Source organism: Chiloscyllium plagiosum, unplaced genomic scaffold, assembly GCF_037043375.1.
Source record: "Chiloscyllium plagiosum isolate Xiang-an unplaced genomic scaffold, Cpla_swu_hap1 HiC_scaffold_10, whole genome shotgun sequence".
Taxonomy (NCBI): domain Eukaryota; kingdom Metazoa; phylum Chordata; class Chondrichthyes; order Orectolobiformes; family Hemiscylliidae; genus Chiloscyllium; species Chiloscyllium plagiosum.
The window spans coordinates 55,643,788-55,664,131 of record NW_028270148.1 but is presented as its reverse complement, the minus strand read 5'-3'; the positions used below and the strand labels follow the sequence as shown (position 1 = coordinate 55,664,131).

The following is a 20,344-nucleotide window of genomic DNA, read 5'->3' as shown; positions in this document are numbered from 1 at the left end:
GGTGAGACTATGGTAACTCAATTGTAATTGGGCAAACTGTCACCGCACAGTGCTTTTGATCATTTTTGACATATTCACAAAAGGCAAAAACAAGCAAGTATACCATGAATTTAAGCAGTACAAGGTGAATGACAGGACAGTGGTGAAGAAAGATAAGTGTGACTGCAACTAAGAAAACAAAATCCTTCTGTCTGTTTCCCTATGGCCTATCACTATTCATATGGACTCAGCTTTCACACAACTGCCTATACGAAGAGGTTATTATCGTGGACTAAAAGGTTAATGACATCTTGACTTTGATAGCTGCTCAGCATGTGCATGGGGGCTATGTCATAATGATGTCTGATCATATGGAACTAGACCCCAAATCTGCAGGTTCCTGAGCTGTCCTTTCTTGACATCTTCTGCATCTATTCACAATCAATAAAGATGATTGATATTCACTGACTACATATGGACTATCTTCTAGCAGACTTTACTACAGGTGTGTCAGAAGGCCCATCTGCAGGAGACATCCACATCTATGGAAAATAATTGCAAAATCAGATTAAAAGTCTGGAGGAGTTAGTCAGCTTGATCTTCAAAGTTTAAAATGAAAGGTTATTTGCATTCCAGTCTAACATAGTAATTCTATAGTGTGTGGAACAATATATTTGTGATAAAGGTTCAAATAATGGAGTAATATCACTAATGAATGTGTACACTGGTTTGAAGAAGACCATGTTCCCTTGGCTAACTTCAGCAGCCTGGGTCATTGGAAGGAGATATTGCTGGAAAGCGCAGATGAGCCAACTATTATTACACCTTTCCAATAGCTGCTGAACTAACAGTTCTTTGTAGGTCATTATTTGTGAAATATTTCATGCTCTTTTAGTTCCAGGTCTTCCTCATCCTTGGAAACAATGTAGCATAATTAACAATGAGTTATGATAAAGCTAACACATTATTCATTGGCAACTCTGTGGACTGACAATTCAAGGTGAGTAGATGGAGACTAGCGTTGGTTTTTGGGTGACATTCATCAATGGAAATAAACTACCTAGAGATCATATTCCTTTAGTTTCTTACTATTTATTAAATATAATTATCAGTTATACAACTGCATAATGTTCTACTATTGATTCAGACCCCAGTTGTACACAGACATTTACAGTTTGGATCCAAGGTTAGACCCTGTCTTTTCCTGCTCTTTGTATTTCTACTGCAATTAGGTTCATGTGGCACATGATGACCTCAGTAGGTATTCACATATGTGTGGTGTACAGACAGTTACTTCTTTATACACATCAACCAAAGATGAACACATGCACGTTCTCACATTTCGTATTGGTAATACAGTAATTCTCTTGAATATTTGTAGGATGCTTCAAACATACAAAGCCCAATTCATGTATGTACATAATTCTTTCCTCATTCGCAAACAGAATTCCAGATATCTCATGTCAGGAGCAACACAATTTAATTATTCAGTAATGATACCATGGAAACCAACAGGCTTCCATTATTTTCACAGGGATATTTCCAGAACTGGTATCACTGCACTTCCGATTCATGGCTTGAAATCTATTAAGAAGCTCATAGCTCAGTCAACCAATAACTTGAAAAGGTTACCACCTCTGACCAACTTTGTTGAACTAAGGGAAGCCAGTATGACATACTCGAGCCACTGCTGCGCCTTCGAGAATGAAAATGCTAAGAAGAAAAAGGAGTGAGTGTATTTGTTCTTTTTCCCATGTTGGTCAATATAAATTTATAAAGGAATGAACGTATGTCTGAGAGATTGTAAATAAAACAATAAAAAATGTTGAAAGTATACAGCATATCAGTCAGCAACTGAAAAGACAGGTTACCATATTTTCAAGAATGTGGCTTTTGTCACATGAATACTATGTATTTCCAGCAGTTTTTGTTTTATTTCTGATAATTAGCATTTGCGTTACTTTCCAATTTATTATCCTGAGATTTTGCTATGGTAGTGCTATGGGGACTTGAGTTTGAATCACACCACAGAATTCAAAAAAAGTTTGGATCTAAAAGACTAACAATGACCATGAAGCCATTGTCAATTATGGGAAACACCCATCTGCTTCACTTTAGGGAAGGAAACTATCATCCTTACATTGTCTGGCCTACCTTTGATTCCAGATCCATACAATGTGGTTGACTTCCAATTGCCCTCTGGGCAATTAGGGATGGTCAATAAATGCTGGCCCAGTCAGCAACACCCAGATCCTCTTGTGACAACATGGCGGTGAACCCTTCTGTTAATTAAACCAAACACCCAGAAAAGCTCACCTAATAATCTATTAAAATATGAGTGACAGAGAACTCCCAAATTCCACTATTTAAAGACAATATCATCAATTTATTTTTTAACTCTAAAAGTAAACATTAAAAAACAACTATTCACAACTCGAAGCCTCCCTTTCTCTGAACTGCTTATTATCGGCCTCCAATTCTATAACAATATGCTGTTCCAATAAGACACTTATTAAAATTACATCAACTTAATTTCAAAACCATACAGCGTCTGGCATCTTTGATGGCTATCTTCTTTTGGCTGAAGATCTCTGTGGGTCATCTTTTTTTTACTGTGAGTATGTTTCATATGAAAATGTACCTTTGAGAGAGTGTTTCCTAATTTCTTGGATCTGTGTTGATGACAGATGCTCTGTCTGCAATCTTCAAAAGACCTGCATTTTTATATCCCCAGCAGCAGATTGTCTCATTGGTTCAGTGTTGGCAAAACAATAAATTCAAACTCGATTGCGTTTTAGAGTCCCCATAAACCGACATTTACCATGGCCAATCCTACCGAACCTGCCCATCTTTGGACTGTGGGAGGAAACCGAAGCACCCAAGCAAAAATGGGGAGAACATGCAACCTCCATATAGACAGTTGACCTAGACTGGAGTTAAACCAGGATCCCTGATGCTGTGAGACAGCAATGCCAAACACTGAGCCACGCTGACTGAGTTTGATGCACCTGCTCAGCCACTTCAGAGTGCAGTTATATGTCAACCACATTGCTAGAGATCTGGAGTCACATGTAGAGTCATAAAGTCATAGAGATGTACAGCACAGAAACAGAACCTTTGGTCCAACCCATCCATGCCGACCAGTTATACCAACACCATCTAGTCCCACCTGCCAGCACCTGGCCCATATGCCTCCAAACCATTCCTATTCATATACCCATCCAAATGCCTCTTAAATGTTGCAATTGTACCAGCCTCCACTACTTCCTCTGGCAGCTCATTCCACACACATACCACCCTCTGCATGAAACAGTTGCCCCTTAGGTCGCTATTATATCTTTCCCCTCTCACCCTAAACTTATGCCCTCTAGTTCTGAACTCACCCACCCCAGGGAAAAGACTTTGTCTATTTATCCTGTCCATGCCCCTTATAATGTTGTAAACCTATATAAGGTCACCCTCCGATGCTCGTGAAAAATCAGCCCAGCCTGTACAGCCTCTCGGTATAGCTCAAATCCTCCAATCCTGACAACATCCTTATAAATCTTTTCTGAACCCTTTCAAGTTTCACAACATCTTTCCGATAGGAAGGAGACCAGAATTGCACGCAATATTCCAACAGTGGCCTAACCAATGTCCTGTACAACCGCAACATGACCTCCCAACTCCTGTACTCAATATTCTGACAAATAAAGGAAAGCATACCAAATGCTCTTTCACTATCCTAGACATGATTTCCCACGCACAAAGCCATGTTGACTATCCTGAATCAGTCCTTGCCTTTCCAAACACATGTACATCCTATCCCTCAGAATTCCCTCCAACAACTTGCCCACCACCAACATCAGGCTCACTGGTTTGTAGTTCCCTGGCTTGTCCTTACCTTTTTTCTTAAACAGTTGCACCACGTTAACCAACCTCCAGTCTTCCGGCACCTCACCTGTGACTATCAATAATACAAATATCTCAGCAAGAGGCCCAGCAATCACTTCCCTAGCTTCCCACAGAGTTCCAGGGTACACCTGATCAGGTCCTGGGAATTTATCCACCTTTAACCATTTCAAGACATCCAGCACTTGCTTCTCTGTAATATGGACATTTTGCAAGATGTCACCATCTATTTCCCTACAGTCCGTATCTTCCATATCCTTTTCCACAGTAAATACTGATGAAAAATACTCGTTTAGTATCTCCCCCCCATCTCCTGCGGCTCCACACAAAGGCCGCCTTGCTGATCTTTGAGGGGTCCTATTCTCTCCCTAGTTACCCTTTTGTCCTTAATATATTTGTAAAAACCCTTTCGATTCTCCTTAATTCTATTTGCCAAAGCTATCTCATGTCCCCTTTTTGCCCTCCTGATTTCCCTCTTAAGTATACTCCTACTTCCTTTATACTCTTCTAAGGAATCACTCGATCTTTCCTGTCTGTACCTGACATATGCTTCCTTCTTTTTCTTAACCAAACCCTCAATTTCTTTAGTCATCCAGCATTCTCTATACCGACCAGCCTTTTCTTTCACCCTGACAGGAATATACTTTCTCTGGATTCCCGTTATCTCATTTCTAAAGGCTTCCCATTTTCCAGCCATCCCTTTACCTGTGAACGCCTGCCCCCAATCAGCTTTTGAAAGTTCTTGCCTAATACCGTAAAAATGGGCCTTTCTTCAATTTAGAATTTAAACTTTTAGATCTGGTCTATCCTTTTCCATCACTATTTTAATTCTAATAGAATTATGGTCGCTGGCCCCACTGACATCTCAGTCACCTGCCCTGCCTTATTTCCCAAAAGTAGGTCAGGTTTTGCACCTTCGATAGTAGGTACATCCATATATTGAATCAGAAAATTTTCTTGTACACTTAACAAATGCCACTCCATCTAAACCCAGAACACTATATTTGGAAAGTTAAAATCCCCTACCATAACCACCCTATTATTCTTACAGATAGCTGAGATCTCCTTACATGTTTATTTCTCAATTTCTCTCTGAGTATTGGGGGGTCTATAATGCAATCCTAATAAGGTGATCATCCCTTTCTTATTTCTCAGTACCATCCAAATAACTTCCCTGGGTGCATTTCTGGGAATATCCTCTCTCAGTACAGTTGTAATGCTATCCCTTATCAAAAACGCCACTCCCCCTCCTCTCTTGCCTCCTTTTCTATCCTTCCTGTAGCATTTGTATCCTGGAACATTAAGCTGCCAGTCCTGTCCATCCCTGAGCCATGTGTCTGTAATTGCTATGATATCTCAGTCCCATGTTTCTAACCATGCCCTGAGTTCATCTGTCTTCCCTTGCATTGAAATAAATGCAGTTTAATTTATTAGTCCTACTTTGTTCCTGCCTGCCCTGACTGTTTGACTCATTCTGTTCTCAACTGTACCCGTCTCAGATCGATCTCTTTTTAACTATCTCCCTGGGTCCCACACCCCCACCTTACTAGTTTAAATCCTCCTGAGCAGTTCTAGCAAATCTCCCTGGCTGTATATTAGTCCCCTTCTAATTTAGGTGCAATCCGTCCTTCTTGTACAGATTCACTTCTACCCCAAAAGAGATTCCAATGATCCAAAAATGTGAATCCTTCTCCCATACATGAGCCCCTCAGCCATGCATTCATCTGCTCCATCCTCCTATTTGTGCCCTCACTATCTCGTAGCACCAGGAGTAATCAAGATATTACTACTCTCAAGGACCTCCTTTTTAAATTCCTGCCTAACTCTCTGTAATCTCCATTCAGAATCTCAACCTTTTCCCTTTCTCTGTCTTTGGTTCCAATGTGGACAATGACCTCTTGCTGGCCCCTCTTCCCCTTGAGAACATTCTGCACCCTCTCTGAGACATCCTTGATCCTGGCACCAGGGAAGCAACCCACCATTCTGATCTTTCGCTGCTGGCCACAGAAACGTCTGTCTGTACCTCTGACTAGAGAATCCTCAAACGCAATTGATCTCTTGAAACCCGACATACCCCTCATTGCATTACAGCCAGTCTCAATACCAGAAACTTGGTTGTTCATGCCACGTTCCCCTTTGAATCGATCATTTTCCAAAACAGCGACCAGACAAAGTCAGGATATAATTCACTGAAGGAGATCAGTGAACCAGATTGCTGCTCACAACAATTCAGTTGTTAAATTATCACTATTATTGAGTCTAGGTTTTCATTCTAGATTTATATGTTAATTAAATTTAAATTCCCCAAACTGCCATTGTTACATTTGAACGAATGACCCCAGACCATGAATCCAGGCATTTATATCACTGACCCAATAATATCACCCTAATGCTATCCATTAATTCCCTAGATGTTGCAGCTTTTGCTTTGAGGCAGTATTAACAATAGAAAGATGCTTAGAAAGCTAAAATATGAAAAAGGATCCAGTAAAAATCCAAAAATAAAATTTTACAGATGCTAGAAGTCTGAAATAAAAACATAAAATTTTAGAGATATAATGTCTGGCATGGACTGTTTGGATCGAAGGTCTGTTTCCTTGCGTAAGACCTATGACGCTATGTCAAGCTGCCTCTTAGAAGGGAAGCAAAGCTATTGCTTCCAGGTTGATGATGACCCTTCAACATGATAAATGAGAAAAAATCATCTGCATAGATTTCAAAATGCAAGTCCATGCTTCATCAAATTTATCGAATTATTTGAGGAAATGACAGAACGAGTGACCAAGGGTGATATGATAGATGCAATAGAATTAGCTGTTACATGACAAAGCACCTGCACTCCATGCTAACCTCAAAAAATAACCATCCATAAAAATCCCGTGCTCATTGTGGTGTGGATTTACTCTGTCTCAATATCAATTTGAATCTGGCACCAAGTCAAGGCGATCACCAGGTGTTCGATAGCGATGTTACAATGAAGTAGGTTGAGAAATCTCTTTGAAACATTTTGACCACCAGCAAACTAACAATAAAATGCTCTGATTTCTTCTTTCACATTTATTTAAAATTTTACAGATAGCAAAACAAATGATTGGGCCATATGTGTGGAAAAGACTCAAACATTATAAGTGTTGTTAAATCATTAAAATGTGCTTATTTTAATGAGGAAATACAAATCTATTTTCTTTCATGGATACTGAGGCTGTTCTCACCTTAACTACCAATCAAGAAGAGCACTTGCCATCTCATTCAACAAATTCTTTCAAACGATTTTACAGTGAGAATAGCAGTGTAAATATTTGAACAATTTAAAGCTAATGCGATTCATAACTGAAGTCTGAGCATGCAAAGTCAGAGGACAGTTTTTAGAATGGACAGAAAACTGTTTACAAAACAGGTTCTAAATGTAGTTATTCAGATCAGCAAAGCGGTGGAAGTGAGGTTCCCCAAAATCGTTGCTCAGGTCACTATCACTCACTATTTCCATAAACAACTTGGACTTTGGAGTTGGAAATACAATTTTAAAGATTGTAAAAGACACTAGAGGTCAGAAGTTCATAGAAGGCGAAGAGTTAATATTGTGATAATGTGACAATATACAAAAACATGTCACTCAACTTGCAGAATAAGTGGGTAATTAGTAAACGAATTGAAATATACCTACATTTGAGGTCTTGATATATTTTAGCAAGTTTAAAGATGCCACACATGCCTTGAAAATTAAAGTTACAATATGAAGCTATGTAATATAGAGGTATTAATACACAAATCACTAAAAAGTGACAACAAAGATTAATAAAGACCATTTAAAAAAGAAAAGAAAATGAGTACTAATGTTTCTTTATACAGTGATAGAATTGAAAAGCTGAGAAATAGTGATAAACTTATATGAAACCTTGAGGTAAAGTAGTGTATATAGTTCCAGTTTTCATGTTGTAAATGGATGTAGAGACACTGGAAAGGATGAAGAAAAGATTTATGAAAATTGTATCTGAATTGAGAGTCACAGAGTCATAGAGCATGGAAACAGACACTTCAGCCCAACCAGTCCATGCCAAACATAATCCCAAACTAAGCTAGTCCCACCCGTCTGCACTTTGCCCATGTCCTTCCAAACCTTTCCTATTTAGGTATCTCTCCAAATGTCTTTAACATTGTAATTGTCCCCACATCCAACACTTCCTCAGGAAGTTCATTCCACACATGAACCACCCTCTGTGTAAAAAATTTGCCCCTTATGTCTTTTTTAAATCTCTCTCCTCTCAACTTAAAAATGTGCCTAGTCTTAAAATCCCCTTTACTAGGGAAATGAGAACTGCCATTAACTTGATCTATACCCCTCATTATTTTATAAACTTCTATAACGTCACCTCTCAACCTCCTATGCTACAGTGAAAGAAGTTCCAGCCCATTCAACCTTTCTTTATAACTCAACCCTTCCATACCCATCAACATCCCAATAAATCTCTTCTGAACCCTCACCCACTTAATAATATCTTTCCTATAACTTGGTGACCAAAACTGGACACAGTATTCCAAAAGAGATGTCATCAATGTCCTGTACAACCTCAACATGACTTCCCAACTCCTATACTCAAGAGGTTATACCTTTCACTATAGAAAAGAAAATTAAAAAGAGTGAACTGATAAATGTCTTTAGGATTAAGAAAAAGTTTCATCATATCAATATTGAAGAGATTCTTACCCCTTGTGGTAAGGCTAAAACTCAGTATTACAATAAGATGATAGTAATAAATCCAACATAAACTCAGGAGTATCTCTTTTCCCATTTAACATGTACAATATGAAACCTACTATCAAAATAGATAGCTGAAGTGAAAACGGTAGTAGTATTTAAGGAGATAATAGATAAACACATGAGGAATAAAGAAATAAAAGGATATGCTTATACAGAAGGATGAAAAGGATGTGAAGAGGCTCATCAGCAATATAAACATCAGCTTGAACTAGAAAAACCTGCTTGTGTTCAGCACATAATTTTATGTCAGGCAGACAGTGTCAATAATTGCTCCTTTGATGTTGAGCTTTGCCTCAGCTTAACTCAGCATTTCTCCAAAGTGGCAAAACTAAGATCAGAACACATCTTCAAAGAAATATGAGGATGCAAATTCTAATTGGCAAAACACACTTGTACTTCATTTCCTTGCTCATTACAAACTCTGAGTGAAAATAACTAGCTAATGTGAGTTCAGCATTTATGTGTAAACTTCACTGATCAAAACTTCTACTGTGTGAGGTTAAGTTAAACCAATTTCCAATGAAAGATTTGTTTAGAATTTAACGCTTGACCCCAGTTTAATTTAGAAGAAAGTGAGGACTGCAGATGCTGGAGATCAGAGCTGAAAATGTGTTGCTGGAAAAGTGCAGCAGGTCAGGCAGCATCCAAGGAGCAGGAGAATCAACGCTTTGGGCATGAGCCCTTATTCAGGAATGAGGAAAGTGTGCCAAGCAGGCTAAGATAAAAGGGAGGGAGGAGGGACTTGGGGGAGGGGCGTTGGAAATGCAATAGGTTGAAGGAGGTTAAGGTGAGGGTGATAGGCCGGAGTGGGGGTGGGGGCCATAGCAACACGACGGCTGGAGGAAGAGCTCCTCATCTTCCGCCTAGGAATCCTCCAACCACAAGGGATGAACTCAGATTTCTCCAGTTTCCTCATTTCCCCTCCCCCCACCTTGTCTCAGTCCCAACCCTCGAACTCAGCACCACCTTCCTAACCTGCAATCTTCTTCCTGACCTCTCCACACCCACCCCCACTCCAGCCTATCACCCTCACCTTATCACCCTCACCTTGACCTCCTTCCACCTATCGCATTTCCAACGCCCCTCCCCCAAGTCCCTCCTCTCTACCTTTTACCTTAGCCTGCTTGGCACACTTTCCTCATTCCTGAAGAAGGGCTCATGCCCGAAACGTTTATTCTCCTGCTCCTTGGATGCTGCTGACCTGCTGCGCTTTTCCAGCAACACATTTTCAGCCCAGTTTAATTTAGTTGTCTTTGTTTCAGTCAGATCTGTTTCTTTGGGAGAGGTACCACATCTGCAAAGTGTTTTTTGTTAATTCACTCATGGGATATGACATGGTAGCTTGACCAGCATTTATTTCCTGTCCCTAATGAAGTGAAGTGGTACAACTTCAAACAACTTCAAAGGAAATGAACTGCCACCTGGACAGAAGATGTCACTTTTTTTTTCTGCAAAATTTATTTAATTCTCCTTGATTAACTTGAGATAGAGTCATAGAGATGTACAGCATGGAAACAGACCCTTCGGTCCAACCCGCCCATACCGACCAGCTATCCCAACCCAATCTAGTCCCACCTGCCAGCACCCGGCCCATATCCCTCCAAACCCTTCCTATTCATATACCCATCCAAATGCCTCTTAAATGTTGCAATTGTACCAGTCTCCACCACTTTATCAGGCAGCTTATTCCATAAAAGTACCACCCTCTGAGTGAAAAAGTTGCCCCTTAGGTCTCTTTTATATCTTCCCCCTTTCACCCTAAACCTATGCCCTCGAGTTCTGGACTCCCTGACCCCAGGGAAAAGACTTTGCCTATTTATCCTATCTATGCCTCTCAAGATTTTGTAAACCTCTATAAGGTCACCCTTCAGCCTCTGACACTCCATGCAGGATCATTGTAATACAATTGTCTAATTAACACAACTGAATATCCATTTTAGTTCACTCATCTTACAGCTGAATCATTCTCATCAGTATGGAAGGGAGAAGTCAAAATAAAACATCATTTGGGCAGATACATGAATAGGAAGGGCTTAGGGGGATATGGGCCAAATGCAGTCAACTAGGACAAGTTCAGATTAGCAAACTGGTTGGCATGGACAAGTTGGGCTGAAAGGTCTGTTTCCATGCTGTACCTCTCTATGAATCTATGACAGAATTCTCCCTTGACCCCAGTTTTCCCTCCTCTATCCTTTTCCCTGTCATGATTATTGTGGTCTTTTCTTTCCCCACAAGGCAAATGTTAATAACTAATGTATGAGATCTGGACCTTCAGCGGATTTTTCTTTGTTCCAGGTAAAAACAATGACTGCAGATGCTGGAAACCAGATTCTGGATCAGTGGTGTTGGAAGAGCACAGCAATTCAGGCAGCATCCGAGGACAGCCTCGGATGCTGCCTGAATTGCTGTGCTCTTCCAGCACCACTGATCCAGAATTTCCTTTGTTCCAGTCAACCTCCCCCTGCTACCCACTGGGTAAAAGGATCCTCTGCTCTGGAACAAAAACAGCAATTGCTGAAGTAACTCAGCAGGTCTGGCAGCATCTGTTGGAAGAAATCAGAGTAAACACTTCAGTTCTAATGAAGAGTCACCAGACTCAAAACATGAATTCTGCTTTCTGCCCAGAGAAAGCACTGGAGTGGCTCCCAGGTCATTCAAATGCTGCAGCCTTGTTTAAAATGAATGGTGTATTCCAGGATTCAGATGTCCTGTTGGATCCAGGGACTCACTAAAGTGCATTTATGGAGAAATGAAAATAATGGTGTTTTAATAATTTTTTTTGTCATGCTTTATACAAAATTTACTCTTATTAAACAACTGAGGTTTAAATGTTGGTTAGATGAAGTTCCAGGCATTTTCTTTTCTACTCAAGAGTGTTATTCCAACTCACATAGCACAAGATTTCTAACATAATGATCACCCCCCATGATCAGTTCTTATCCATTTCTCCCCTCATTAACATGTAGCCATCACTTGTTCCCTCATTACACTTGATCCTAGGGATTCTCACTAGACCCTATTAGATGATAACAGTTATGCCCGAAATGTTCCTGACACTTTATGAACCCTACGTGTTATTGATTCCCAGTCCTTTAATTCTCATGAAGATTGTTATAAAATTTGCAATTCTTTTTCTTCCAGGTTTCTGTGGTCTCCAGTATGTAACAGGTTCTATGGCAAGAATTATGTTTTCAGCAACACAAGCTCTGAATCTGAATGGGAGATTGGATCCACGCATTCAAAAAAATCTATGGAGATGAACTCTGCTTTACCACAGCAATATGGTTTTCTTGAAAGTGAGGCATGGTTTGACTCGAATGAAGACGAACCATTTTTTGATTATGGGCTGTGCTCCAATATAGTAGATGTGATCTGTAACCCAAAAGCAGATGACTTCAATCCATGTGAAGATATTGTGGGTAAAGATATTCTACGAGTTATAATTTGGCTAATGAATATTCTTGCAATTATAGGGAATGTTGTTGTTCTCGTAGTCTTATTAACCAGTAGATATAAACTTACCGTCCCTCGGTTTCTTATGTGCAATCTTGCTTTTTCTGACTTTTGTATGGGCCTTTACTTGTTGCTCATTGCTTCTGTAGATATCCAAACAAAAGGCCAGTATTATAACTATGCTATAGATTGGCAGACTGGTGCTGGTTGTGCATCTGCTGGATTCTTCACTGTTTTTGCCAGCGAGTTATCAGTGTACACACTTACTACAATCACACTGGAAAGGTGGCATACAATTACTTATGCCATGCAGCTGGATAAAAAACTCCATCTGAGGCATGCCATTGTTATCATGTGTGGTGGTTGGGCATTTTCTTTCATTGTTGCAATTCTGCCTCTTTTAGGGATCAGTAACTACAAGAAGGTTAGCATCTGCCTTCCTATGGACATAAACTCACCAGTGTCTCAGGCTTATATCATTTTCATTTTGCTACTGAATGTGATTGCATTTTTGATCATTTGTCTCTGCTATATTAAAATCTACCTAACAGTTAGAAACCCCAACTTTATCTCTACAAATGGTGATACAAAAATTGCTAAGCGAATGGCTGTGCTAATCTTCACTGATTTTATTTGCATGTCGCCAATATCTTTCTTTGCTATTTCTGCAGCATTGAAGGTTCCTTTCATCACCGTGTCTAGTTCCAAGATACTTCTGGTTTTGTTTTACCCAATAAATTCTTGTGCCAATCCCTTTTTGTATGCATTTTTTACAAAGACCTTTCGTCGAGATTTCTACATCCTTTTGAGCAGGTTTGGTTACTGTGAAATGAAAGCACAGCTTTACAGGACAGAAACTACATCGTCAATTCAAAATTCCAATGTGAGAAATGGTGCTTTGGCCTCGGCATCACAGGTTGGCCAAGGTACGGTATACACAGAGCTTCTGGCAGCTACTAATCGCCAACAGTGTGGAGCTCACAACCTCAATTCTGAAGAGTCCCACCAAACACTTACAGGAATCTATGTTGTTAACTGATAGTGTATAAACTTTCCTGAAGTAAATTTGTTTTGTTAACCTTGAAGAAAGTAACTTTTTCCTGGAGAATGCCTGACATCTTCTTGTTAAATTACTGAGAACTTGAAATCTATTGTCAAATATACCAGGATCAAACTTCAGATTCTGGCAAACTTTGCAACTGAGCAGTCAACTCTAATTTATGATTGATCTTATGGAGTATGAATCAGTGTTTATACAACATGGGATTAGCATAACCTAATTGCAGGCAGAAAATAGATGATGCAAGTAATTTGCAAAGACCCATTTTGTGCAAGAAATGATTAATGTCATATCATAAATATACTTGATTTGCATTGTCCATATAAAACTTGCTTTAAGTTTACCAGAATTTACTGCTACTTATGCAATTTACTGTAATATGGTAACATTATTGTACTCTGGATTTGGTGTATTTGATAGAGAAAACTTGCTCCTGATTGCAAGCCATATGTTATGATTCCAAGAGCTTGAATGTTTAAAACATGTGCAACAGTAAAATCTGTTGCAGTGGCCTCATTTCTTTGTAAAACAAAGCACTCAAGTGACTAGCTAATGTTGAATGCTGAATTAATGATTCATGCCATACTCTGAAGTGGATAATCGTGCTTATTCATAAACATGGTCATTGTCATGTTTTATTGTAAAAGTCTCAGTGTCAGGATATTTCTGTTACTAATATATTAAATGTGCTATAATTGGTATTAGGAGAGGGAAGAAAAGAACAAAGACTCTTGCTCCTCACTCCAGTATAGCAAGATCTAGGTGGTAAGAGTGAAATGAGGAAGAACGTGAGTGAAATTCAAAGCCAGGTTTAGATTTAGTTTCAATTATAACAATCTTCCCCCCCCACCATCCCTCCCAATTGCCATCTACCATTACCAGAGCCACCCAAACACACACACACTCTGCCAAAGTCAAATATTAATGACAAGTCCAAAGGGAAAAAGTAGATGAAAAACAACAAGTGTTATCAGCATTTTTTTTAACTGTCAGTTAAGATTTATTTTCTGTGCATTGTCCAAATATGAAGGATTATTAACTGTTGAAAAGATTGGAATGTTTCTAATTACCCAAGAGATTTTGATATCTGTAGTGATAATAAAGAATCATATTGTTTTTGAACACCTTCATTGTCATATATTATGTGCAATCAGTTTATTAGCATCTTCACACATGGATTTACAAAAGTGTTCAGTGGACATGCGGAAGCTTTTGAGTTTCCAATCACCCCATGTACTTTATAATGCTGCACACATTAAAATTGCAGAATCTCAGATTTGATTGTCTAGGATACAAAAGTTCTTTAATTGAGTTGTACACCATTCTATTCCTCTCAAGGTCATTAAGAGACAGTTAAACTCTAATGTGTTGCACCTCAGCCCTTTATTATTACTTGTTAATATTTCTAGCGAACAATGTGAAACTCATTATTAAGGATGCCATGTTACACTTTATGAATAATTCAATCCTGTTACTGTGTTGCAATCCCAGCATATCACACAGATATCTAATATAACTGATGCTCTCTTAGTGCTGCAAAATTCCTTAATTCTCTCAACTTTGCTTTCCTATTGAAATCCTTAAGGTTTTAAAACCAGAACTTATTGTCATCTAATTGCTGCTTCCCGATTTAATTTCTCTTCTCTTTTACATTCTTTAACCTTGATGAAATTCTGCCTTGTAAACCTTAATGTTCACTCTGCCTTCTCAGTTTAAATATCTTGCTACATTTTTTATTTCGGAATGGCAGAAATTGAGAAAAACTGAATACAATGACAAAATTATTGTAAAGCAGAAGGGTGCCAGTTGGCCCATTTTCTTTGGTCTGGCTGTCCAAATGCACGTTTCACTAATTACCATTCTCCTGCCTTCTCCTCATATCATTGCACATTTTACCTTTTTAAATAACTATCCAACTCTTTTTTTGAATGCTTCAATTAAACCTACCTCTATCACACTGTCTGCCAGTGCATTCCAGATCTTAACCACTCTGCATTTGAAGAAAAGGTTTTCTCTCATATCAAGTTTCTTCTTTTACTAACTACTTTAAACCTGTGCCCTTTTCTTTTTTTTAAGGTGATGTGACCCTGCTTAGTTTAGGGCTACATGAAGTGACATTGTCTAACAAAAAAACATTGAGCAAATGCAGATGTTTGTCAGAAATAAATCATGCACAGCTAGGTCCATTGAACAAGTGGAAACAGGGTGAGCCTTCACTGAGATTTGCGCATTTGTAAGGTTGTTGTTCAGGGTTAAAAAGGTTAAATCTTTATTTCTGTTATTTACAATAAAACTGATTCAAATGAAGTGAATCAGTAAGTGGCTTTCACCTATCTTCTTGAGTTAAAACAGGTGCAAAGCATGTTCATGTCATTTCTGTTCTGTGTTCTAACACAGACGTTCAAGAAAACCCTTACATGCAACTGAAGATTCAAACATGGCATGGCACAGTATCATTCAAAAATTTGGAACCGTGCAAGGACCAGAAGATTAGGTGTCTTCCATTGAAGACATATTTTTCACAGAATCCACCACAGGTTGTTTGCAAGAGTTAGGTCCAGGAGAAAGTGAGGACTGCAGATGCTGGAGATCAGAGTTGAGAGTGTGGTGCTGGAAAAGCACAGCCGGTCAGGCAGCATCTGAGGAGCAGGAGAATTGACGTTTCGGGCATAAGCCTTTAACAGGGATCCCATGACAGCACCATTTATTGAGATATACATGGAGTTACAAAAACTGAACTCAACTGTGTAAGTTATTGAGTTCACAAGTAATATGTTAATTATACATGCAACACAAATATATTTTCCTTTAAATTGGTATTCTTGAGAGTTGTCCTGATAAGTGAAAGATAAAAAATGTCAACAGAAGGAACAAGTATTAATTTTTCGATATAGAGTTTACAAACTGGTCCAGTGATATACAGTTGGATTAAACAGTGACTGAGGAAGTGGAGAAATTGCAGTTAGTGCAACTTATAGAGTCATAGAGTTATAGAGATGTACAGTATGGAAACAGACACTTCGGTCCAACCTGTCCATGCCGACCAGGTATCCCAACCCAATCTAGTCCCACCTGCCAGCACCCGGCCCATATCCCTTCAAACCCTTCCTATTCATATACCCATCCAAATGCCTCTTAAATGTTGCAATTGTACCAGCCCCCAACATATCCTCTGGCAGCTTATTACATACACGTACCACCCTCTGTGTGAAAAAGTTGCCCCTTAGGTCTCTTTTATATCTTTCCTCACTCACCCTAAACCTATGCCCTCTAGTTTTGGACTCCCCGACCCCAGGGAAAAGACTTTGTCTATTTATCCTATCCATGCCCCTCATAATTTTGTAAATCTCTATAAGGTCACCCCGCAGCCTCCAACGCACCAGGGAAAACAGCCCCAGCCTGTTCAGCCTCTCCCTGTAGCTTTGATCCTCCAACCCTGGCAACACCCTGGTAAATCTTTTCTGAACCCTTTCAAGTTTCACAACATCTTTCCGATAGGAAGGAGACCAGAATTGCACTCAATATTCCAACAGTGGCCTAACCAATGTCCTGTACAGCCGCAACATGACCTCCCAACTCCTGTACTCAATACTCTGACCAATAAAGGAAAGCATACCAAATGCCTTCTTCACTATCCTATCTACCTGCGACTCCACTTTCAAGGAGCTATGAACCTGCACTCCAAGGTCTCTTTGTTCAGCAACACTCCCTCAGAAATTACCATGAAGTGTGTAAGTCCTGCTAAGATTTGCTTTCCCAAAATGCAGCACCTCGCATTTATCTGAATTAAACTCCATCTGCCAATTCTGGTCCCATTGGCCTATCTGATCAAAATCCCATTGTAATCTGAGGTAACCCTCTTCGTTGTCCACTACACAACCAACTTTGGTGTCATCTGCAAACTTACTAACTGTAACTCTTATGCTTGCATCCAAATCATTTATGTAAATGACAAAAAGTAGAGGACCCAGCACCGATCCTTGTGGCACTCCACTGGTCACAGGCCTCCAGTCTGAAAAACAACCCTCCACCACCACCCTCTGTCTTCTACCTTTGAGCCAGTTCTGTATCCAAACGGCTAGTTCTCCCTGTATTCCATGAGATCTAACCTTGCTAATCAGTCTCCCATGGGGAACCTTGTTGAACGCCTTACTGAAGTCCATGTAGATCACATCTACTGCTCTACCCTCATCAATCTTCTTTGTTACTTCTTCAAAAAACTCAATCAAGTTTGTGAGACATGATTTCCCACACACAAAGCTATGTTGACTATTCCAAATCAGTCCTTGCCTTTCCAAGCACATGTACATCCTGTCCCTCAGGATTCCCTCCAAGAACTTGCCCACCACCGAGGTCAGGCTCACCAGTCTATAGTTCCCTGGCTTGTCTTTACCACCCTTCTTAAACAGTGGCACCACGTTTGCCAACCCCCAGTCTTCCGGCACCTCACCTGTGACTATCAATGATACAAATATCTCAGCAAGAGGCCCAGCAATCACTTCTCTAGCTTCCCACAAAGTTCTCAGTTACACCTGATCAGGTCCTGGGAATTTATCCACTTTTAACTGTTTCAAGACATCCAGCACTTCCTCCTCTGTAATCTGGACATTTTGCAAGATGTCACCATCTATTTCCCTACAGTCTATATCTTCCATATCCTTTTCCACAGTAAATACTGATGCAAAATATTCATTTAGTATCTCCCCCATTTTCTGTGGCTCCACACAAAGGCCGCCTTGCTGATCTTTGAGGGGCCCTATTCTCTTCCTAGTTACCCTTTTGTCCTTAATATATTTGTAAAAACCCTTTGGATTCTCCTTAATTCTATTTGCCAACGCTATCTCATGTCCCCTTTTTGCCCTCCTGATTTCCCTCTTAAGTATACTCCTACTTTCTTTATACTCCTCTAAGGATTCACTCGATCTATCCTGTCTACACCTGACATATGCTTCCTTCTTTTTCTTAACCTAAACCCTCAATTTCTTTAGTCATCCAGCATTCCCTATACCTACCAGCCTTCCCTTTCACCCTGACAGGAATATACTTTCTCTGGATTCTTGTTATCTTATTTCTGAAGGCTTCCCATTTTCCAGCCGTCCCTTTACCTGGAACATCTGCCTCCAATCAGCTTTTGAAAGTTCTGGCCAAATACTGTCAAAATTGGCCTTTCTCCAATTTAGAAGTTCAACTTTTAAATCTGGTCTATCCTTTTCCATCACTATTTTAAAACGAATAGAATTATGGTCACTGGCCCCAAAGTGCTCCCCCACTGACACCTCAGTCACCTGCCCTGCCTTATTTCCCAAGAGTAGGTCAAGTTTTGCACCTTCTCTAGTCAGTACATCCACATACTGAGTCAGAAAATTTTCTTGCACACACTTAACAAATTCCTCTCCATCTAAACCCTTAACACTATGACAGTCCCAGTCTATGTTTGGAAAGTTAAAATCCCCTACCATAACTACCCTATTATTCTTACAGATAGCTGAGATCTCCTTACAAGTTTGTTTCTCAATTTCCCTCTGACTATTAGGGGGTCTGTCATACAATCCCAATAAGGTGATCATCCCTTTCTTATTTCTCAGTTCCATCCAAATAACTTCCCTGGATGTATTTCCGGGAATATTCTCCCTCAGCACAGCTGTAATGCTATCCCTTATCAAAAATGCCACTCTCCCTCCTCTTTTGCCTCCCTTTCTATCCTTCCTGTAGCATTTGTATCCTGGAACATTAAGCTGCCAGTCCTGCCCATCCCTGAGCCATGTTTCTGTAATTGCTATGATATCTCAGTCCCATGTTCCTAACCTTGCCCTGAGTTCATCTGCCTTCCCTGTTAGGCCCCTTGCATTGAAATAAATGCAGTTTAATTTATTTGTCCTACTTTGTTCCTGCCTGCCCTGACTGTTTGATTCACTTCTGTTCTCAGCTGTACCCATCTCAGATCGATCTCTTTCCTCACTATCTCCCTGGGTCCCACCTCCCCACCTTACTAGTTTAAATTGTCCCAAGCAGTTCTAGCAAATTTCCCTACCAGTATCTTTATAAAATGAATTTTTTTATCTTGAGGAATGCCCAGCTAGTTCAAAAATATTGGTCTCACAAATTGGAACAGCAATTGAATTAAAAGAAACTGGGATGGTACAGACGGAACAACATGGATTATTCACTGACTTTGTTTTGACTTGATTTCAGACCCTTAGAATTAGAAATGAAGAAGAGTAGATAATGCAATAAGGAGAAGGTATGGAAAATAAGTTAGCTGAGAGCTTGTATATCAAACTATTATTATTTAAAATACAAAGCGTTAATAAGGAAATGGAGACCACTCCAAATAGCAGTTGAAGAGGAATGGGCAGTTGTCCGTCAGTTGGTTGTTCTGAGTATTGTAATGAAATTTAATAATACACTTAAGAAATGCAACATAGAACATAGTTGTCAACGCGTCGTAGACCATACTTCAAAAGAAACTGACTTGCTGGAAGCTTCATATGAAGGGACATAATTGTTTGAGAACATCAGTCAGTATGAAGAAGTACAGGAAACGAACTGGAAATAGTAAGGCCACCATTTTTAAGACCAAGGATCAACCCACCCCCCCACCTCCCCTCCACCCCACCCCTCAAAAACACCTGTCAAATGTGCAGTCAGAATACATCTCTGGGTTTGGGCACATCAGCCAAGGAAAGGCTCACAAAACCCATGACCAGTGACACAATGTTCTCAGTGGACAATCATACTCATTTGCAAGAAGTTGACAATGACAACCAGTCACAACTGAATGCAGCAGGTTTGCATATCTTTGATTAGATGCCGTGTGGGATTATCTATCATTTAGAGTCATAGAGATGTACAGCACGGAAATAGATCTTTCAGTCCAACTCATCCATGCCAATCAGATATGCTAAATTAATCTCGTCCGGTTTGCCATGTCTTGGCCCATATCTCTCTCAACCCTTCCCATTCATGCATCCTTTGTGAATGCCTTTTAAATGTAATTGTACCAGCATCCACCACTTCTTCTGGTGGTTCATTCCATTATAAGCACCACCCATTGCATGAGAAAGTTGCCCCTTAGGTCCCTTTTAAATCTTTCCCCTCTAACTTTAAATCTATGCACTCTAGTTCCGGATTTATCCACCCAGGGAAAAGACCTTGTCTATTTACCCTATCCATGCCCCTCATGATTTTATAAACCTCGCTAA

At 39.8% G+C, this 20,344-nt stretch overlaps 1 protein-coding gene across 1 annotated transcript in view; it reads left to right on the top strand.

The window, feature by feature from the left end:
- LOC122552860 (follicle-stimulating hormone receptor-like) overlaps window positions 1–14,256 on the top strand; it is a 239,891-nt gene extending 225,635 nt beyond the window's left edge. The window contains exons 9-10 of the mRNA XM_087990971.1: window positions 1,514–1,708; window positions 11,771–14,256. Coding sequence (XP_087847097.1) covers window positions 1,514–1,708; window positions 11,771–13,121 — 1,546 coding nt within the window. The 3' untranslated portion in view covers window positions 13,122–14,256. The remainder of the gene's footprint in view (window positions 1–1,513; window positions 1,709–11,770) is intronic.
- Window positions 14,257–20,344: the final 6,088 nt, after the last annotated feature.